At 41.5% G+C, this 23,771-nt stretch overlaps 1 protein-coding gene across 1 annotated transcript in view; it reads right to left on the bottom strand.

The window, feature by feature from the left end:
- fibcd1a (fibrinogen C domain containing 1a) overlaps nt 1–23,771 on the bottom strand; it is a 123,081-nt gene that overhangs the window by 25,328 nt on the left and 73,982 nt on the right. Inside the window, exon 6 of the mRNA XM_014172398.3 lies at nt 17,209–17,305. Within this exon, the coding sequence (XP_014027873.1) occupies nt 17,209–17,305 (97 nt within the window). The remainder of the gene's footprint in view (nt 1–17,208; nt 17,306–23,771) is intronic.

Raw genomic sequence — 23,771 nt, forward strand, 5'->3', positions numbered from 1 at the left:
CTGGTACATACCGGTAGGTCTGTCCTTATCAACGCAAAATGGTCAATCTATCAATTCTCATGCCTGTAAATGTGAGATTTTCAGTGTTGTCTTAACCCTACATCCCTGTGCTCTCAGTATGTATCTTTTTACCCCATCTCCTTTTGGCTTTTAGACTGACAGTTTACATATCTCAAGCCAAATCATTTAACATTTTCCAGCATCAAAGCTTTGGAAATTTCTTTGGAAATTAAGCACACTACTTATATTTAAACTGCACTTTCCTGTGAATTTCCATAATTGTGCTTAGGTTTTAATTAGACCCCTTGAGAATCTCTCATCCAATAAAATAGCGCTCATTGCAGTGGAGACGTTTAACAGCATATTCATCATCTCAAATTAAATCTTAACACTCAGGTGTTGAAGTGATACTCCAGAACCTTTGTATAATTCCAGCCAATAGTTTTGAAAGTGGTGCTGCAGTGCCAAAACGGATCCCTGTTTTTGGTGTACTACATAATCGAATTGTGTACTATGTCGTCCATTTCGTATGATGATACGTCCTGGATTATATTATTACACTTCATGTTACAAATCCGATTTGTACAATATGTTACAAATTTGTTGCGCTTAAGAACCCGGACTGCATCTTTAATCAGTAATTGGTAATGCCTTAAATAGTTTTTGTTAATGAATAACACATACAGTTGGAATTTTACATACACCTTAGCCAAATACATTTAAACTCAGTTTTTCACAATTCCTGACATTTAATCCTAGTAAAAATTCCCTGTTTTAGGTCAGTTAGGATCATCCCTTTATTTTAAGAATGTGAAATGGCAGAATAATAGTAGAGAGAATGATTTATTTCAGCTTTAATTTCTTTCATCACATTCCCAGTGGGTCAGAAGTTTACATACACTCAATTTGTATTTGGTAGCATTGCCTTTAAATTGTTTAACAAGGGTCAAACGTTTCGGGTAGCCTTCCACAAGCTTCCCACAATAAGTTTGGTGAATTTTGGCCCATTCCTCCTGACAGAGCTGGTGTAACTGAGTCAGGTTTGTAGGCCTCCTTGCTCGCACACACTTTTTCAGTTCTGCCCACAAATTTTCTATAGGATTCTATTTTGTGAAGTGCACCAGTCCGTCCTACAGCAAAGCCCTCCCACAACATGATGCTGCCACCCCCGTGCTTCACGGTTGGGATGGTGTTCTTCGGCTTGCAAGACCCCTTTTTCCCCCAAACATAACGATGGTCATTATGGCCAAATATTATGGTCTATTTTTGTTTCATCAGACCAGAGGACATTTCTCCAAAAAGTACGATCTTTGTTCCCATGTGCAGTTGCAAACCGTAGTCTGTTTTTTTTACGGCGGTTTTGGAACAGTTGCTTCTTCCTTGCTGAGCGGCCATTCAGGTTATGTCGATATAGGACTCGTTTTACTGTGGATATAGATACTTTTGTACCTGTTTCCTCCAGCATCTTCACAAGGTCCTTTGCTGTTGTTCCGGGATTGAGTTGCACTTTTCGCACCAAAGTACGTTCATCTCTAGGAGACAGAATGCGTCTCCTTCCTGAGTGTTATGATAGCTGCGTGGTCCCATGGTGTTTATACTTGCATACTATTGTTTGTACAGATGAAAGTGGTACCTTCAGGCATTTGGAAATTGCTCCCAAGGATGAACCAGACTTGTGGAGGTCTACAATTTTATTTCTGAGGTCTTGGCTGATTTCTTGTGATTTTCCCATGATGTCAAGCAAAGAGGCACTGAGTTTGAAGGTAGGCCTTGAAATAAATCCACAGGTACACCTCCAATTGACTCAAATGATGTCAATTAGCCTATCAGAAGCTTCTAAAGCCATTACATTCTTTTCTGGAATTTTCCAAGCTGTTTAAAGGCACAGACAACTTAGTGTATGTAAACTTCTGACCCACTGGAATTGTGATACAGTGAATTATAAGTGAAATAATCTGTCTGTAAACAATTGTTGTAACATTTTTTTTTGTCATGCACAAAGTAGATGTCCTAACCGACTTGCCAAAACTATAGTTTGTTAACAAGAAATTTGTGGTGTGGTTGAAAAACAAGTTTTAATGACTCCAACCTAAGTGTTTGTAAACTTCTGACTTCAACTGTAAATGAAGACTTTCATTAAAGATTATTAGTTACTCTTTGCACCCGTAAGATGCTGATGGGAATGATCACTTTAGTGACAAATACACCAAGTAAAGTTGATGAGGTAGTTGTTTACATTTCAAAGTAAGTTTAAATTGTGTTGCTTACATGTAACTATGTAGAAACTGTAAAATTGGTCTAACATTTTCAAGACGTATTTATTCAAACATTTTTGCAAAAAAATGTACTTTTGCGTAACTATTTAAGGTGAGTAATTATTGTATGTATAGGAGATTGGCCACATTTGATGCATTTATTAACCAGCTCTTTTTTTTATTGTGCCAGGAGGAAACATGAATCTCACCACCTGGTTATGATCATGACTACACTACCTTTCCCTCAGGAAGCAACATTCCTGGCCACCAATTATTAAGAATACTCTCTTCCATCTGTGCAGCAGCAGCAGCAGGATTTTACTGTTCAGTAGTGCTTGCTCTTGGTAACACATCTAGCTCGGGTGTTCTCCCTCCCCTGTCAGATAATGGCATAGAGAGAGGTGAGAGGTAGAGGAGGCTGACTTCATAGAGTACATCACACAGCCGTCCGCGCCGACCCTGAGAGTTGCAGGTCTAGGTTAGGGGTTCTTTGAACACCTGTCAGGAAGGGTGACATGGAGCCTCTTAGTTCTGCTCTAAATTAATCATCCCACCATGACACCTGGGGCCCTCCCTACGTCCCCCTACTTTAAATATCTGGTTTCGCCTGTGGCTTCGGCACCGTAGACAGGCACACCACTGCATCAGTATTGATTTCACTCATTTCCAGCAAGTCTGCATTGAGGAGGCTCAGGTCTCTGTGCAGAGTTGATTTGGCAAAGCCGTTCTCCGCCTTTAGCGCAGTTCTATGCAAATAAGGGTGAAGATTTAATTAGGCTTGATGCAGCTTTTGTTTTGTATTTGACATTCTTCTCCATGAGAAGCGTCCTCCTGGATTCAGCAATTCTGAGGGGAACACTCCCGGGGGAGACCGCCCAATATCCAGCTAACCTCTGTCATTGTGTAACCTACAGGCTTATGAAATAGCAATTATTCAATTAAAAATAAAATGCCGTTCTCTGCGAAAGCTGAGCTAATGAAGCTTGTACAATTACGATGGGGAGAGACTATAAGGCTGTGTCTAGACTTGAAAGTTAATGCAGTTTTTGTATTCTGATCATGGAGTTCCGAATTGGAAGCCAGCTAGCTGGCATGCAAAGCGAAACGGACTGCAAACGGGTTAGCATAATTCTAGCCAAACAAAACATTGTTGAGTCTTGTGGGCGGAGTGCTGACCACGTCTCCCACTGTATGCGCTTTCGGTAGCCTGATTATGTCCAGACTGAGGATAAATCTATACACAATGCGTCCCTGACCACCTCCTCACAACGCGACTTTTATGTGTCTAGACCTGTCTTTTCAATGCGATCTTCATATTCTGATAGCAGAAGTCGCATGTAAGTGTCAAGTGTAGACACAGCCTAAGAGACAGTATAATTAATTCAAAGATGATAAATTCTCCATCAGTATATTTACATGTCTCTAGATTAACACGATTGGATGCTCAAATCTGTTCGCTTTAACACACAGCTATAGGCTCTTCTGAACAATCAGAACGTCTATTAGCTATGATATCCTGGGGCCTTATTTATCAATATTGAGTAGAAACCATTCAAAAATAATACTTACGAACGGAATGTTCAGAAGCATAGAAAAAGTGTGATTTATCAAACAATCCTACAAGCGTCATACACACACAGTTTGTTTTGCTGATGATTGCATCCAAAACATTGGCTCATCGAGGGCTGTGAGATGCCGATCGGCATGTTGTATGAATTCACAATAATTATTGAATTATTACTCTCACAATTTCATCCATTTTCAACATATACACTGAACATACCAAACATTAGGAACAGCTTCCTAATATTGAGTTGCACCCGTCTCCCCTTTGGCCCCAGAACGACATGGACTTTATGAGGTGTCGAAAGCGTTCCACAGGGATGCTGGCCCATGTTGACTCCAGTGCTTCCCACAGTTGTGTCAAGTTGGCTGGATGTCCTTTGGGTGGGGGACCATTGTTGATACACACTGGAAACTGTTGAGCATGAAAACCCCAGCAGCTTTGCAGTTCTTGACACAAACGTCTACTGCAGTGGGCTAAATCAGGGTCACAGTGTTTCTTGGTAGTCTTAAACAAATCTACTTTTAAACAAAAGTATACACCTCACACACATGGTTATGGGCTTAAAAAAAGAAGACCATGTCAGATATACAGTTGAAATGTATTACATTTTGAGTTTGAATCCAGGTGAAAGCTATAAGTGTGATTGACTTGGAGTTACATTGTGTTGTTTAAGTGTTCCCTTTATTTTTTTGAGCAGTATACTTAAGTATCAAAAGTAAAAGTATAAATCATATAAAATTCCTTATATTAGGCAAACCAGATGGCACCATTTTCTTGTTTCTATTTTATTTACGGAAGGCCATGGGCACACTCCAACATTCAGACATAATTTACAAAAGAAGCATGTGTGTTTAGTGAGTCCACCAGATCAGAGGCAGTAGGGATGACAAGGGATGTTCTGTTGATAAGTGCTTGAATTGGACTATTTTCCTGTCCTGCTAAGCATTCAAAATGTAACGAGTACTTTTGGGTGTCAAGGAAAATGTATGGAGTAAAAAGTACACATTTCTTAAGGAATGTAGTGAAGTAAAAGTAGTCAAAAATATAAATAGCAAAGTACAGATATCCCAAAAAATGACTTTAGTACTTTTTACTTAAGTACTTTACACCACTGCGCTCGTATTGATAAATCTCACACTTTGCATGGAAATGATCCCACGCATGGTTTACCCACAGATCTATGCCTACGCGTGAATGACAAATGACGCCCCTGAAATTCTGTACTGGCTATATGATACTGTAGCGTCAAGAGAAATTCAGAAATACACAATCAAGCTAAATTCACTCTCAGGAGCGTCAACATCTTATCTTCCAGGGCATTGACTTGATTTTGCCTCCTCTATCACATTTGAAGGTAAGACCCAGGTGCAGACAATGTCGAAGTAACAAAAGTTTATTAATTTGAACACGGGCAGGCAAAGTTACCGGATGGCAGGCAGACTCAGGGTCAGGGTCAGGGTCAGGGTCAGGGCAGGCAGAAAGAACAAAACCTGGAAAACTCAGAAATAGACAAAGCAGGAGCAAAGGGAAACCCACTGGTAGGTTTGAGAAACAAAACGAACTCGCACAGACAGACAGAAAACACAGGTATAAATACCCAGGGGATAATGGGGAAGATGGGCAACACCTGGAGGGGGGTGGAGACAAGCACAAGGACATGTGAAACAGATCAGGGCGTGACATCCTCGGCTAGTCAGGCATCATCTCCCTCTTAGCGCTTCGCAAAGTACACAAGATTAGTCATTACACCTCTCAGATGAAACTAAAAGGAAAAATTAGTGTTGGTGAGTTCTCAACCGCATCAACAAGCTCACACAGACGGAGGATCAAAAAATCAACCTTTGAAAGTACAAGATGCATTTAATTCAAAACAATTTAAACAATGAATATTCAAGTTGAGATACAGAGGAAACATCATATGGTATGTGACCAAGATTAGTCAAGGGAAAATAGTTAGGGTATCTGCTTGTAGCTCTGTTCATCTCTTTTCCCCAACTTGGAATTGCAGAGGCATGGATTGTATTGATAAAAAGGCTTAATGGTGTGATAGCATATACATTTTATGCAAAATGGGTTGGCCAAAATAACACTGGGGGTTCTAATTTATTTCAGTCCATTTCTGGACAGTGAACAAGCAGAGAGTTACTCGCAGAGTAAGATAAGTAGTTAGTCTAAGACAACCACAAAAGCGATTAACGAAACACATTATTAACAATGTTGAGCCAAACAATGTTTTATTGAACATGGCGGGAGAACGGTCCACACAACTTTGTGATTATGTTGACAAACAACACAACAGGGAATAGTTGATGTCATGGTGGCTCGTCTCAATGAAATTCAGTACAATTCACAGACTTATTCCATCCAACATAGGAGACACTCTGGGAGTGGGAACTTGTACATTGTGGGGAAAAATGCCGATTGGAACCGTATTAGAGACCATTCATCAATTCGCAGGCCTTCTCTCTATCGTGTTATTTGACAAGTAGTCAGAGATGAAGGAGCGCTACAGGAGAGGGATTTAGAGAGACCTATGATTAGAATAGTCTAGAGGCGAAGATCAAAACTAGTTGTGTGATCAGGAATCACATTAGTATTGTGCTGACAGATATACCATTATGAGAATGTCTCAGAACATTTACACTATCTTTTGACATGGAGCTCAATACTATTTTTTTTTATTTTATTTTATTTATTTCACCTTTATTTAACCAGCTAAGCCAGTTGAGAAAAAGTTCTCATTTACAACTGCAATCTGGCCAAGATAAAGCAAAGCAGTGCGACAAAAACAACAACACAGAGTTACACATAAACAAACGTACAGTCAATAACACAATAGAAAAAGCAATGTACAGTGTGTGCAAATGTAGAAGAGAAGGGAGGTAGGCAATAAATAGGCCAGAGGTGAAATAATTACAATTTAGCATTACCACTGGAGTGATAGATGTGCAGATGATGATGTGCAAGTAGAGATACTGGGGTGCAAAAGAGCAAGAGGATAAATAACAATATGGGGATGAGGTAGTTCGGTGGGCTATTTACAGATTGGCTGTGTACAGGTACAGTGATCGGTAAGCTGCTCTGACAGCTGATGCTTAAAGTTAGAAAGGGAGATATAAGACTCCAGCTTCAGTGATTTTTGCAATTCCTTCCAGTCATTGGCAGCAGAGAACTGGAAGGAAAGGCGGCCAAAGGAAGTATTGGCTTTGGGGATGACCAGTGAAATATACCTGCTGGAGCGCGTGCTACGGGTGGGCGTTGCTATGGTGACCAGTGAGCTGAGATAAGGCGGGGCTTTACCTAGCAAAGACTTATAGATGACCTGGAGCCAGTGGGTTTAACGATGAATATGTAGTGAGGGCCAGCCAACGAGAGCATACAGGTCACAGTGGTGGGTTGTATATGGGGCTTTGGTGACAAAACGGATGGCACTGTGATAGACTACATCCAGTTTGCTGAGTAGAAGTCAAGGATCGCTGCCCTGCCGAAGTCAAGGATCGGTAGGATAGACCGTTTTACGAGGGTATGTTTGGCAGCATGAGTGAAGGAGGCTTTGTTGTGAAATAGGAAGTTGATTCTAGATTTAATTTTGGATTGGAGATGCTTAATGTGAGTCTGGAAGAAGAGTTTACAGTCTAACCAGACACCTAGGTATTTGTAGGTACATACATTATGGTCAAGATAATTTAGCAATTACAACAATATATTCACTGTTGGTGACCCCTGCTCATAGCTTCAATGCTATTGTGAGATATTATTCTAGAACAATGAAATACAATGTGTTACATTCTCTTTATCTTTCTCCTTCTCCACCATCCAGAGTTGTTTTTAGCGATTTACTTTATGACAATATAAGATTAGGGACTCAGGGAGGGTCTGCAATACAGGGCATACACATATCAGACTAAAAACAGAACTGTAGCTTACATTATTCAATACATTGAGGATAACTTTGCAGTGGCTGTGAACGCCTTATCATTTACCTGCAAGAGCTGTATGTACTTTGAAGGGACTAAATATCAATTTACAACGGACACATCAAGAGAAAAACGTCCCCAGTGAATACCTGGCTGAATCTGGTTCCTGACCAATGGATACAACTCATCTGTCAGATCCAAAGGGAGCACCGGTTTAGGCATTTGCCATGTCTGCACAAACAACGCTATAAAAACACAGGACATCAGCCCATCTCATCACTTTAAGTAAACAATAGTAATCCAACTACACACATACTGCATAACACTCAGAGGCACTCACACACAGAATAAAACAGACATACTGTGACCATTAGTTTGTCAGCAGTATTTCAATTAACATCAACTGAATGGAAAGACTGTAACGGAAGGGCAGGTGTGTCAAATTAAATCAAATCAAAATGTATTTGTCACATTCTTCATAAAGGCTAGGTGTAGACTAACAGTGAAATGTTTACTTACGGGTCCTTTTCCAACAATGCAGAGTTAAAGATTAAAAATAATAATACAAAAAATGTAACAAATTACAATACCGAGTAAAAATAACATGGCTATATACAGGAAATACCAGTACCGAGTCGATGTGCAGGGGTACAAAGTAATTGAGGTAGCTATGTACATATAGGTAGGGGTAAAGTGACTAGGCAACAGGATAGATAATGAGCAGTAGCAGCATATGTGGTGAGTGTGAAAGTGTGTGTGTGTGTGAGTCACAGGAGGTTGGTGGCTCCTTAATTGGGGAGAACAGGCTTGTGGTAATGACTGGAGCGGAATCAGTGGAATGGTATCAAATACATCAAACACATGGTTTCCAGGTGTTTCATTCCATTCCATTAGCTTCGTTCCGGTGATTATTATGAGCCGTTCTCCCCTCAGCAGCCTCCACTGGTGTGAGTGTGAGTGTGTGTGTGTAGTCAGTATACATGTGTGCGCATGTTATGGTTATGTGTGTGTGGGCGTATCTAGTGTGTGTGTGTGTGTGTGTGTGTGTGTGTGTGTGTGTGTGTGTGTGTGTGTGTGTGTGTGTGTGTGTGTGTGTGTGTGTGTGTGTGTGTGTGTGTGTGTGTGTGTGTGTGTGTGTGTGTGTAAGTATGTGTGAGTGTGTGGGTAGAGTCCAGTGTGCGTGCATAGAGTCAGTGCAGTGTGTGTGTGTGTTTTGAGGGGTCAATGTGTTTAAACCCAGAGAGAGTAGGAAGAGCGGAGCTGTGAGAGAGATAATGCCTGCAGCTCGCTGAGCAATAGCACTCCATAATGACCACTGTGAGGCCTGGAGCGGGACAAGGCTACAGTATACACACTAACATAACAAATATCTCCACTAGTTTGGTAAATCTTCAATTGCAATTTAATTTTACAATACAATGTTCAATAAATATGTTGACAGTATTGTCAATATACTGTAGATGCAGGGGCGAAAATCTGATATCAACTTCGGAGGGGACAATTACATGAAATTTTCTCAAGAGCAATTCCTGAGGGGGACACCAAAAGTAGTGCTGTAACACATAGCCTACATTGTAATATGGTAAATGTATATTTAGGAACCAAAGAAATAAGGTGTTTGCCATACTCCTAACTACCGGTACCCAAAACTACACAACTAATCACAACAGCAATACCATTGCCTTTAACAAATCTTAGTTCAGTCACCAATTTAAGTTGAGAGTGGGGGTATCCATGGCATTTTCCAATTATGTTCCTATTTTACAAGTCAAAAAAATTGAGAACCTTTCATAATGTTGCCAAACAAAGACTCAACAAACTTACCTGAGACTCCCTGTCTCTGCCAGTCTGTCCTTGCATAGCTGTCCCCAACTCTGCTGTCTGTGTGCCATCTGTTGCCTGCTCTGCCTAATGACATCATTGTGAAACATTTCCATTAGAATTTCATTTCTTTCTTATGAACATTTTATCAACTAGTCTGAGATATTAGGCTACTAGGGTTCTTACTTTGCGTTTTGGTGTACTGAAAAATACTCTGATGTCCGTCTTTTATTTTTCTGCCATTTTTCTACCTGGCTGGCTGGCTGGCTACACACACACACAGTGTGTAGGTTATTTACAGTAGGAGATGGGCTTCTATCATCTTCTATCATTCTATTTGGGCTTCGATCTAAAAGGTAGCTAGCAAATGTGAAACGGATTAAAATGACAAGAGTTGACAGCTGTATGAGTTCACCATTTACACAACATATGCTGCAACCTTTTATAATTTTAATAGTTTGTTTCATATTGGCTGGCTTCCAACAATAGCTGAATTTGCAAAGCTAGCGAGCACCAATTCTGTTTCAGTGGTGTTTGCTATAATCTTTGCTACCCGGGTTAAATAAAGGTGAAATAAAATAAATAAATAAAAGTTCCCTTGCGACAATTTAGCTTTTGCAACGAGACCATTAAATATATTTAAGACAATGGTAGAAGAGAGTGTAGTTCTCTTCAGTTTGGACTTCAGTTTATCGCTAATCCTTATCACAGGGACTTTGAAGCACTAACTTACATAATCTGCATGCTGATCTTGGAATAAATTGACAATAGCAAAGATTCCATCTTTGACGACGCCACATAAATGGAATAGCGACTAGCTAGCTTAATAGTTAATATTTGCGCGCTAGCTCTGCATATTCAGCTAGTGTGTGTGCGCGATTGACTGGATTAACCTTACGTCAGTTACGTTCATTGAGTGCCTTTCAGACAGTAGACACGACCCCTCTGTTACCTTGCCAACTAAGGAACTGGCAGTGGATCAAACCATTGTGAGGCAAAGGGTGGGGGGGTCGCAATCTTTTGAAACTTAAAAACGCGCTATTAAGTGTCTATAATCAGCACAATTGCTTTCATTGCGTATTATTAATATTATTTAAATTACATAGTTATGTTTCAGTGATATATTGGGGGGGACAAATCATATTTTTCCCAGGATGGGGGGGGTCGTGTCCCCCCCGTCCCCCCCGGGATTTCCGCCCCTGTGTAGATGTGTTTCTCATCTATTTGTATTTTTATTTATTATGGATCCCCATTAGCTCTTGCCAAGGCAGCAGCTACTCTTCCTGGGATTTATTATGGATCCCCATTAGTTCCTGCCAAAACAGCAGCTACTCCTGAGGTTCAGCAAAATTAAGGCAGTTATACAATTTAAAAAATGTTACAATACCTTCACAACAGATTTTACAACACATTAAGTGGGTGCGTTCAGTTATTGTGTGTGTGTGTATGCATGTGTCTGTGCCTGTGTTTGTGTCATCACAGTCTCCGCTGTACACCATAAGGTGTATTTGTATCTGTTTTCTAAATCTAATTTTACTGCTTGCATGAGTTACTTGATGTGGAATAGAGTTCCATGTAGTCATGAGGGAGGAGAGATTGACTTCACGCCACCAGAGAAATCTTCACAGTCCCCTTCACAGTCCCCAAGTCAAGAACAGACTATGGGGGTCGTGAAGAGACCTCTGGTGGCATATCTTGTGGGGTGTGCATGGGTGTCTGAGCTGTGTGCCAGTAGTTCAAACAGACAGCTGGGTGCATTCAACATGTCAATACCTCTCAAAAATACAAGTAGTGATGAAGTCAATCTCTCCTCCACTTTGAGCCAGGAGAGATTGACATGCATATTATTAATGTTAGCTCTCCGTGTACATTTAAGGACCAGCCATGCTGCCCTATTCAATTGCAATTTTCCTGAGTCCCTCTTTGTGGCACCTGACCACACGACTGAACAGTAGTCCAGGTGTGACAAAACTAGGGCCTGTAGGACCTGCCTTGTTGATAACTCTGTTAAGAAGGCAGAGCAGCGCTTTATTATGGACAGAATTCTCTCCCATCTTAGCTACTACTGCAACAATATGTTTTGACCATGACAGTTTACAATCTACTGTTACTCCAAGCAGTTTAGTCACCTCAACTTGCTCAATTTCCACATTATTCATTACAAGATTTAGTTGAGGTTTAGGGTTAAGTGAATGACTGGTCTCAAATACAATGCTTTTAGTTTTTGAAATATTTAAGAGTAACTTATGCCTTGCCAATGATTCTGAAACAAACTGCAGCTCTCAGTCATTTCAGTCACTGTAGTAGCTGATGTGTATAGTGTTGAGTCATCTGCATACATATACACACTGGCTTTACTCATGAAGATTGAAAAAAGTAAGGGGCCTAGACAGCTGCCCTGGGAAATTCCTGATTCTACCTGGATAATGTTGGAGAGGCTTTCATTAAAGAATACTCTCTGTGCAAAGAACTATAGGTCATGCATAAAATACTGTCCCAAAGCTAATTCCTCCATTAACCCTACAGTCGATTGATGCACCTGTGCGTCACACGTTGATGTAATTTTGAATATTGAATAGCTCCCTGTGTGTTTTAGCTAGTACTTGCCGTTTCTTGTAGAGGCTGCAGCTCAATCCCCTCTTTCCTGCAATATAAAGTTTGTGAAAGCGGTATTTTTCTACACATGAGAAGATGCAGACAAGAAAATAGTCACGAAATCGTCTGTAAAACCTGAACCGTTTGAGCTACAAACGAATAAGTGTTGATTGTTTCACTCTACGACATCCACAAGCTTTACGGCAGTCAACTGAATTCGCTGGGGCAGACGTCCTAATTTTGAAGAAGTCTTCTCACAAAACCAACTATTCAGACCGAAACGTTTGAGCTACAAACTAATATGTCACCAATATCGAAAGGGGAGACTCACGAACACGAGTGTCAGTTGTTTTGTGCTACAAAGCACACAGTCATCTGAAGGTAACCCAATACTGGGCTGTAAAAATGGCGCAACTGTCATGCCTGCTCCAGCTCCCGCTCTCTGGCGCTCGAGGGCGCCAGGCGGCCCATCATTACGCACACCTGTCACCATCGTTACGCACATCTGTGCTTCATGGGACTCACCTGGACTCTATTACCTTATTGATTGCCTCCCTCCCCGTGTCTGCATTAATGTTGTTTTGTTCCCCTTGTCCAGACACTGCCCTTGTTTTGTTTCATGTCCGTTATTTATTAAATATTCACTCCCTGTACTTGCTTCTCGTCTCCCAGCGTCTGTCCTCACAACATCGTGCAAAAGGGGTAAAAAGTGCCACGAATAACGTCACCAAACATGGGTCATTTTTATATATATACAGTATCTCTTAGATATAGGACAAACACTACAAAACCTTAGTCCTTATGATTTATTTTTGACTGTTTTGCCACAATTTATATTCAATGTGTTTCTATGGGCTTTAGCAGTAAAGACCAAATTCAATATTTCATCAAATCATTTTGTTATAAATTATTTTTTGACCTACAGGGCTCCTAAAATTCCAAATCAAATGGTTAAATGATAAATTGTATGACTATCTTAAAACAATTCCATATGTTCGCTTAGGAGATATTCCGATCTAAGGGCTTAGACCTACATGAATGGTAGAACGCTTAGCTGTGACATAAAGTCTATTTATACTATATGTGTTTTCATATTTAGAAAAGGCACTCTGAAATGTGCGTATTTAAGTTGGAAACAAATCATCTAGGCAATTTAAAAAAACCTAGCTACAGTACAACAGCTAGCTTAAACAAAGAACAATCGCTACCACAATAGCAGTTAGTCCTGAGAGAAAGGAATTATGTAAGTATTGATCAACAGCAGAAAGTCTTGTTACCACATCTCACATCAGAGTTCAGTGGTTTATAATGGACTCATTAGTAAAAAAAGTGGGCTGCATAGTGAGGTATGAGAAGAGCTATTCTGCAAAGACTCCATATCCTACTCTCTGTGCAGTTGTTCAAATTCTAATGGGCAGAGAGGCAAGGTGACTGAATCATGCACCGAGGCTGAAATTGCTTATCTAAGCTTATTGGAATCAATGGAACTCTAAATCTGAATATGAAAACAAAGAGTACAAGTGAGCGAGGGAGAAAGAAACCAGGGAGTTTGCAGAAGGATTAGGAAGTTACAGAGTCAGCGTTCCATTCAGTGAAACAGGGGCAACGGCCTGACAAGACAAACTGTCATGGCCACATCCCACTAGCCTGTTTTCCCTAGCCTGGGTCATGTTCATTACGGCACACAACTGAAAACGTTTTAAAACGTTTTGCAACAGAAAACGAAAATGAGTGTGTCCCTCCCTTTTTTGTTAGTTTCTCAGGCTATCAAAGCTTTCTCTTCACATTGTCCTTTCCAGTAACTGTGGTGGCTGTGCAGCCAGTTCCAGCAACTATGGTGGCTACCTGGCCAGCACAGCACAGCTCGGCTAGGCTTAGCTCAGTAGTGTGAAAAGGTTATTTGAATTCCAGTCCAAAACAGACCTTATGCTCCACATCATGGCAATTCAAATTGGTGGAAGAAAACCCCAGGCGGATGTGAACACTTAACCGGCTATCCTTAACTCACCTCTTCTTAAGTTAATGCAAAAAGTACATTTTAGCAGACGCTCTTATCCAGAGCGACTAAATTAGTGAATGCATTTCATATATTTTTTTTGTACTGGCCCCCGTGGGAATCAAACCCACAACCCTGGTGTTGCACACACCATGCTCTACCAACTGAGCCACAGGGAAGACCATGGGAAGTATGCAGTCAAATGAATTATGCATTCATCTCATCGGTGCAAGGCACTTGTTAGACCAAATTCTCACCTCACAGTTTCTCATTTTAATCAGTTGCTATAGCTGAACTAGAGTATTATCACAAAGAAACATATCCCCAAAAGACATTTGGGTCAAGAACAGTAGCCTACCCAGTTCATCGAAATATGTCACTTCATACATTAACAATAGAGGTGCTTAAAACACCTTCTAATGGACTGTTATTTTTCAGGATGAAGACATTCGCGGAAATTTGGTCCCTGCCTGTCCCTGGGATGTGTGTTCTTCTAAACGAGCAGAGTGATGAGATTGGATCGCTAGCAGCACACTCTATGGCCCTCATTCTCCAGCATGCAGTGCTTAATGAGCAATAAGGCATTACTATGCAGACTGTGATCAATACGCCAGGAGGCATTGGCAGGCATGGCCCATGTCATTAATTAATTACTGGGAGAGAGGAATGTAATATGTGCTGACAGGCCAGGCAGGTAAAATGACTGCAGTTATGTTAGGTGTCGTGTTGTTATGTTATGACTGTCATAATCACGTCATGGCAGTTGTGTCAGGTCCCCCCCACTTGATCTTCAATAATCCCTCCTACCCTGCAGCCCACTGGAGCTGGAGCTTAACGTTTGTGTCTACATGCTTGTGTCTCTATGTGTTGGCGCTGGTCATATATTGGCATGCTGAGTAAAGGTTCTGAGTTTTATAGGAGAATATTGGTATTAAGTTTTTGATTACCAATTTCAATTCCTTATTTGAAAATGACTGATAAAAGAGATTGCTTATCTGAAGTCCTCTGCTAGGTTGGTTTTGAATGAATATGCTAATGCTTTACAAAATAAAAATATGGAATTGCAATTTCAAACATACCCTTTGATGACTTAAAAATACAAATATTAATATTCATATCTCCCCAATATCAAAATAACACATAGTTTCATATTTCAGGCAAATTCAAATGCTGCAAGACAAATTTGTATTTTCCTGAAAGGAATCTGCAGGATCATATTGCTACGACCATAAACAATTATTTGGATAACATCAGTAATAAGTCAGCTAACTTAAACGTATAATATTTTTGATTTAGCAGCAGAATGTGTTAAGTGTGAGTGTGAGAGTGTGTGTGTGTGTGTGTGTGTGTGTGTGTGTGTGTGTGTGTGTGTGTGTGTGTGTGTGTGTGTGTGTGTAGTAGGTGGGATCATCTTCCAAGTGGAGGTGACAACAGTCTATTCTCAGGCATTTGGACAAGGGACAAGCTTTATCCAGGGGATGGGATCTATGTACAATTTACTGACAGGTCCCATACTAAAACCCTGGATCAAAACAGATGGTGCCCATAAAGTGAATGCTCTCAAAAGTTACGACATTGATACAGTTTTACATTTGTCATGTCTGTTGAACCCCTCCTCCTCGATGCTTCCCACAGTACATAAAGAGTGCTCTGCTGTGCCTGTAGGTAAAATAACTTTCATAACATGTGGTGAGCAGCAGTTTTCCTCTTTCCTGCACCTCTCTTGGAGAACTCAATCTTGACATGCTGATGCTTTGTGGCAGGCCTGTCATTTCCAATCCTCCAACCCTGAATTAGGGCTCCGGTTCACACACTGAGGGCAAACAAAAAACACACAAGCACCAATGCAAGCACACACTACACTCCACCTACACAATCTTGTATTCACATACTTCAGGCCACAAAGAGGAGAGACAGTGAGGACGAGCTGGGGGCCAAACGGGGGGCCTCACCCTGTCCAATCCCCAAATGGCACCCTTATTCCCTATATAGTGCACTACTTTTGATCAGAGCCTGACAGGTGGAATGTACAAGAGGAAACACTACTCAATTATGCCCCTGAAGCATCAGTTTCCCAAAGAGGCAACTTGATAAATGAAACATATATACACTGTATGCAGATTTCTTCTTTTTGATGAGGTAGCAACACCCAGTATTAAATGCCACGAGGAAAAGAGCTATTCAACTTCTTTATATCTTCACACACGCACACGCACACACACACACAAACATGCAATTGCTTTCAGCTGGTTCCTTTGGGCTTCCCTGTAGACACTCAGCTAAAGCAGAAGACCACGTTGTTTGCTACACCAGATGCGTAACTTTTACAGAGCGTGAGACACTCCTACTCATGAATGAAACCTGAGAGGATGGAGCTGCTTAGTGTAACTCTATGCTTCTACGCTTCCCGTGTTGCAGGTAAAATACCTACTGTTTTCACAACAACCCAGTGTATCTTCTGTGTAAGTGTCACGTCCTGACCAGTATAAAGGGTTATTTGTTATTGTAGTTTGGTCAGGGCGTGGCAGGGGTGTGTTTGTTTTGTGATATCAGGGTTTTTGGGTATGGTTCTATGTTATTGTATTTCTATGTTTTTTCTATGTTGTGTATTTCTTTGTGTTGGCCTGGTATGGCTCTCAATCAGGAACAGCTGTACATCGTTGTTGCTGATTGGGAGCCATACTTAGGTAGCCCTTTTTCCACCTGTCTTTTGTGGGAAGTTGTTTTGCACTGCGGTATTTTAGCCTGCAAAACTGTTTTGCTGTTGTTTGTTTTTGTGTAGTGTTCCTAATAAAGTAAATATGAGCATTCACATACCCGCTGCATTTTGGTTCAATCCTTACGACGGCCGTGACAGTAAGCGTTAATTTGATTCAGCTGTCTTGTCTGCTTGAAATTATTGTTCTAGTGTGTGGAACAAGTTTTGGTATTACACAACTAAATAAAATGTTCTCCTTTCTTCATGGGCAGACTTTGGAAATGTGACAAGAACGTGAAGCGTTATCGAACCAACGGAGGGAGTCATACATGGTACTGGTCCTGTTTATCAGTGCTCACCAAGCCAGTGCTCCCCTGTGATCTTGCCGAAGCCGTCGCGGTATGCGTCCCATGCTCGGAAGAAGTTCACTGCGCCGTCCTCTCTGCGCTGAATGACCTGGGAGGAAGAACATAAGAAACACCCCATATTATTACCATGGCAACATTTCAGTATATTGTTGCGTGAACACGAATGCCCAAATGCAATCTAATCCAGGGCTGTATTAATTAGAGTACACCATATGAAAAAAAATTGCAACAGAAAATGATCTTATTGGATGAGCTCAAGTAGTCCCTACCTGTTTCAGTCTGTTTTCTTCTGTTTGGTGCCTAGGGAATATGAACTTGAATGGTTGGTTTGCCAGCCCCATTTAGTGAAAATACCATCGGAAATTCCATATCATGTCAACATATCTTTCTCCTAAATGTCTCAGTCACTGTGCTCGATTGGCATTAGAAACAAGACCAAAACACCATCTGTCACAAGTTTCCGATCATCCTTTAATTCATTTTGCTTTCTTAAAAATGCTGAAAGCTACGAAAACCCATAGCTAACATAAAACAATGCTCTTTCCCCTGAGAGGTTGGTCTTTGTCTTTGGTATGCAACGGTCCTTTTGAAATCAAGAGAAAACAAACATTTTAATGTGAATAACTCCAGGAAGTATGTGTAAACTGTGTGGTCCATGGTAAGGCTGCTAGGATGCTGATGCATGGCTGGAATTAGAAGTGAGCTTCAGACACTAATTGACTCCTGATCCCTTTATAGACGATTAATCAGTCAGACACTGGATCAATGGCTGATGAAAATGCCAGCGGAGGCAAGGGTCGCCATCAATGTAAATGAGCCTCTCTCTCTCTCTCTCTCTCTCTCTCTCTCTCTCTCTCTCTCTCGCTCTCTCTCCCTCTCTCTCTCTCACATGTTCCACACCACCAACCCAAGGAGCCACAGCCAGGAGAGAGGCCACACACACGTTGACTGAAAAACAAATACGTTTTGACAGAGGAACCGTCCAAGTGAAATGTAATTATGATAGTGATACAGTTGGGGCGTTATTCCTCTGAGTGTTTTGCCCAGTCATCAGTGATCCATTGGAGAAGCTCAAGTAATCAATGTTACTAAAGGTAAGGCTCTTTTAAAGCATGTGGAGCCTAATGACTAACTGTACATCTATTCCTCTTAATATATATATATATTCATACGTTTTACTGTCACACACCGTACACAGGATAGGTGCAGTGAAATGTGTTGTTTTACAGGGCCAGCCATAGCAGTATGATAGGTGCAGTGAAATGTGTTGTTTTACAGGGCCAGCCATAGCAGTATGATAGGTGCAGTGAAATGTGTTGTTTTACAGGGTCAGCCATAGTAGTACAGTGCCCCTATAGCAAATTAGGGTTAAGTGCCTTGCTCAAGGGCACATCGACAGATTTTTCACCTTGTCGGCTCTTTGAACCAGCAACCTTTTGGTTACTGGCTCAACGCGCAAATGGCTAGGTCAATGTCATTTGATGTGTTTAGTCATGTAGCAGCATGCATACTTTGAAGGACACTGACCTTGGTCATGAGATCTGTGAAAACACCCTAATTCTCTCAATAAAAGATGCCAACATTCTGGGCAGGTGCTTCAGGCTACATTCAAAATGAATATGTAGAGGCCTCACTGAGAATAAATCTGTTCTCTCCTCCTACCCCCGCTCCAACCCACCACGAAACCCAATACATTTTATTTATTCACTCTAATCTGTGGAGATGCTCAACTAGCCACCTCTCGACGCTTAATCTGCCCCAATCACCACGGCACCTTGTGTAAACCAGGTGATTAAAATAAAGGCAAATTCTCATGTTTTAATAAATATTTGATGAGCTGGGCTATGAATATTCCCATCAGAGGGCCTGATGCTGGCTTCAATTTAAGGGGTGTTCAGACGGCATAAAGAAACCGGGCTGGCATATCAGGCTGGCTGACACAGTCCTGGGCGTTGGGAGAGATAGAGAGATGGGAAATTGGGGGATGATTGATGGATATAGCTACGGGGCACTTGTAATAACGTTGCTGAGAAAAGCGCTGACTCGAAAGCCCCATATGCTGGGTAAACACTAAAAAGAAATATGTTATTGTGTCATAAAATCCAAAGGGGCGGGTGTACTGCTCGCTCCCTCCCCTGTCTCTGATGTGTCTGTTTGTTGTGCCTCGCCGTAAAGAGTGAGTCCCGAAAGCAATTTCACCTGTTCCAATGAATCTTTTTGCCAGACCCCAATACAGAGCAGTCATTCAGTCATTCACAGTGAAGCGCCATGCTAGATGACAGAATCTTGGAGAAAAAGAGATGACACACTTTGTCTGACAGGCACAGCATCGGAAGAGGCATGGTCTTCTTACACATTCCACAATATGGTATTAGTCCACATAATCACTTGAATAATGTGTCCTGTGTATGTGAGAAGAGCTTAACCTTTTACTGCAGTGGGCTGAATCAGGGTCACACGGAGTGTTTCTTTGTAGTCAAACAAATCTAATTTGAAACACAATTATACACCTCACACACATGGTTATGGGCTTAAAAAAAGAAGACACCTGTACCATGTCAGATATACAGTTGAAATGTATTACATTTTGAGTTTGCATCCCAATATTACACTTGATGTACATTACGGAAGACTGAAATATGACTAAAACGTTTGCCATAGAAAGGGCTACTGATTCCATCACCGGTCTCAATCTGTCTGGTGTGTTTGTGTGGTCTGCTCTGCTCAGAATGTGTTGAGAACTCCAGACTCCCATAGTTTAGCTCTTCATTAACAGAATGTTGGGATGGTACAGCTGCTATGGACATGAGGCAGTGGTGGATAATCTCTTGTGGATTAAAATGTAACTTTCCTATGGCCTAGTAGGCCCATCATCCCAGCAAACAGAGAACATTCCAACAAAGTAATACAGCGTTCCATTGGGTGCCCAATTGGGTTTCCAGCTAATGACAACATCCCATTCATGTTTTTTTAAATGAAAACCTAATTAAATAATCATTAGTAGAAGGACATGCGACAATGGTTTCTGGAATATGTTATCCGAATGTTCATAGAGAAAACGTTATAGTCATGTCATGGGAACATCCATGGAAACCTCAAAAGTTCTGGGAAAGCTTGCCATTTTAAGATTCTCAAAACATCCCTACTAATGTTCTGGGTTTACATAGGTAAATAGAAATTATGTTTGGATGGCGCATGGCAACGATGTAAGAGCTGGCTACAGTACATACAGTATAGGACTAGGCTACTGTCATGGGCGTCGTAAGGATTGGACCAAGGCGCAGCGGGTGAAGTGCTCATCTTATTAATTTATTTAAAGAAAAAACATATAAACAAAATAAACAAAACGACGAAACAGTTCCGTAAGGCAACACAGGTTATACAGGAAAATAACCACCCACAAAACATAAGTGAAACCAACCCCAACTAAATATGGCCTCCAATTAGAGACAACGACAACCAGCTGCCTCTAATTGGAGGTCATTGCCAAAAACCCAACATAGAAATAGAAAACTAGATATAAACAAAGAAATAGAGAACATAGAACCTAAACCCACAAAAAACCGAAACACACAAAACAAACACCCCCTGCCACGCCCTGACCAAACTACAATAACAAATAACCCCTTTTACTGGTCAGGACGTGACAGCTACTCCTAATCACTTACAAAACGTTTGTATTTGGAAGAAGACGAGAGATACAGTATACTGTAGGAGAGATTAAAGGGGACCTGAGAATGATGGTGAATATTTAAGTCATGATGGAATGTCACTTTGTTGATTTTCATAATATAAGAAGTTCCAGATGAATCACTTTAGCAATATGTTTCTTTCAACTCGGGGGAAAATACTGCATAAATGTTTATAAAACAAAAAAATTACAATCGCATCTGATAGATATTGTTTTGTTCTGTCATCCTTTTATTATGTCTCAAAACATAATATTTCTCCTTGGCACAAATCGTATCTCGGCACTCAGAATGATTATCAAAAGCTAGTTTCATATTACCCTAATGCACCAGCATGAGACATTAGAAAGTCTGTGGCTTGTGTTTCTGCGGTGTGTACTTGGTGTGTTGTAGGGCTCAGCTGGCTCAGCTGTTGAAAGCCTGCATTCATACTTCTCAAACAAAACCACACAGTGCAAAGACACAAGAATCAAATCATGTCATTGGAATATTCCCAGGAAGACTCTTGGAGCAGCCAATACTGGCAGAGTAGAATAGCATGCCAATCTTCTGGTTTGTAAAAGGAGAGGCCTTTCCAGTGCCAACAAACATGGCCTCTTCTTGTCAATCTGGCAGGGAATATTAGACGCCACACGGTGCCGTGGAGAGGATTTGATAACGTACTGTATTCCCTCAGAGCTGTCAATCAACTGAGACAGTGGACTTAGTCGTTCTCCTGAAGCTGCTGCACTGACCTAGACAACTGCTAATACTACGACAACTGCTAATACTACAACTACTGTTACTAAGACTACTGCAACTATGCCTATTACTAATACAACTACTGTTACTAAGACTACTGCAACTATGCCTATTACTAATACAACTACTGTTACTAAGACAACTGACACTATGCCTACTACTAATACTACTGTTACTAAGACAACTGATACTATTACTGCTACTATCCCTATTACTAATACAACTACTGTTACTAAGACAACTGATACTATGCCTACTACTAATACTACTGTTACTAAGACAACTGATACTATTACTGCTACTATGCCTATTACTAATACAACTACTGTTACTAAGACTATTGCTACTACTACTAATACAACTACTGTTACGAAGACTACTGCTACTATACCTACTACTAATACTACTGTTACTAAGACTAATGCTACTACTACTAATACAACTACTGTTACTAAGACTACTGCTACTATGCCTATTACTAACACAACTACTGTTACTAAGACAACTGATACTATGCCTACTACTAATACTACTGTTACTAAGACAACTGATACTATGACTACTGCTACTATGCCTATTACTAATACAACTACTGTTACTAAGACAACTGATACTATGCCTACTACTAATACTACTGTTACTAAGGCAACTGATACTATGACACTGCTATTATGCCTATTACTAATACAACTACTGTTACTAAGACTACTGCTATTACTACTAATACAACTACTGTTACTTAGACTACTACTACTGCTACTACTACTAATACAACTACTGTTCCCAGTGGCAACCCGTCATTCAGAGCTGTTTTGAGCCCCACATTATTTGTGTGTATGTGTGTGTGTGTGTGGGGGGGGGGGGGGGGGGCTTGTCTGTTTTGCATGTTATTTTGGCATTAATACGTGTCACAGTTTTAAACAACGTAAAAAACAATATATATCATTGAGTTAATAATGCCGCATACAAACCTGAGCTGTGTTCGAATACCCATACTAACATAGTGTAATGAAACAGGCAGGGAGCAGGTCTCGAATCCTCGACCTCCTAGCCTGAAGTCCAGCACGCTATCGACTGTGCCGCAAAAGTATGCTCGAGCGGCAGAGTCGATATCCGCGCTTATAAACTTGAACGTGCCGTCCTTGGCCAGCTCTCCTGCTATCTCTCTCAGAATGACCTTCTTGATCCTAATCAGTCAGGTTTCAAGACTGGGCATTCAACTGAGACTGCTCTTCTCTGTGTCACGGAGGCTCTCCGCACTGCTAAAGCTAACTCTCTCTCCTCTGCTCTCATCCTTCTAGACCTATCTGCTGCCTTTGATACTGTGAACCATCAGATCCTCCTCTCCACCCTGTCCGAGTTGGGCATCTCCGGCGCAGCCCACGCTTGGATTGCGTCCTACCTGACAGGTCGCTCCTACCAGGTGGCGTGGCGAGAATCTGTCTCCGCACCATGCGCTCTCACCACTGGTGTCCCCCAGGGCTCTGTTCTAGGCCCTCTCCTATTCTCGCTATACACCAAGTCACTTGGCTCTGTCATATCCTCACATGGTCTCTCCTATCATTGCTACGCAGACGACACACAATTAATCTTCTCCTTTCCCCCTTCCGATAACCAGGCGGCGAATCGCATCTCTGCATGTCTGTCAGACATATCAGTGTGGATGACGGATCACCACCTCAAGCTGAACCTCGGCAAGACGGAGCTGCTCTTCCTCCCGGGGAAGGGCTGCCCGTTCCATGATCTCGCCATCACGGTTGACAACTCCCTTGTGTCCTCCGCCCAGAGTGCTAAGAACCTTGGCGTGATCCTGGACAACACCCTGTCGTTCTCCACTAACATCAAGGCGGTGACCCGATCCTGTAGGTTCATGCTCTACAACATTCGCAGAGTACGACCCTGCCTCACACAGGAAGCGGCGCAGGTCCTAATCCAGGCACTTGTCATCTCCCGTCTGGATTACTGCAACTCGCTGTTGGTTGGGCTCCCTGCCTGTGCCATTAAACCCCTACAACTCATCCAGAACGCCGCAGCCCGTCTGGTGTTCAACCTTCCCAAGTTCTCTCACGTCACCCCGCTCCTCCGCTCTCTCCACTGGCTTCCAGTTGAAGCTCGCATCCGCTA

This window comes from Salmo salar, chromosome 24 (assembly GCF_965601325.2).
Source record: "Salmo salar chromosome 24, fSalSal1, whole genome shotgun sequence".
NCBI lineage: Eukaryota > Metazoa > Chordata > Actinopteri > Salmoniformes > Salmonidae > Salmo > Salmo salar.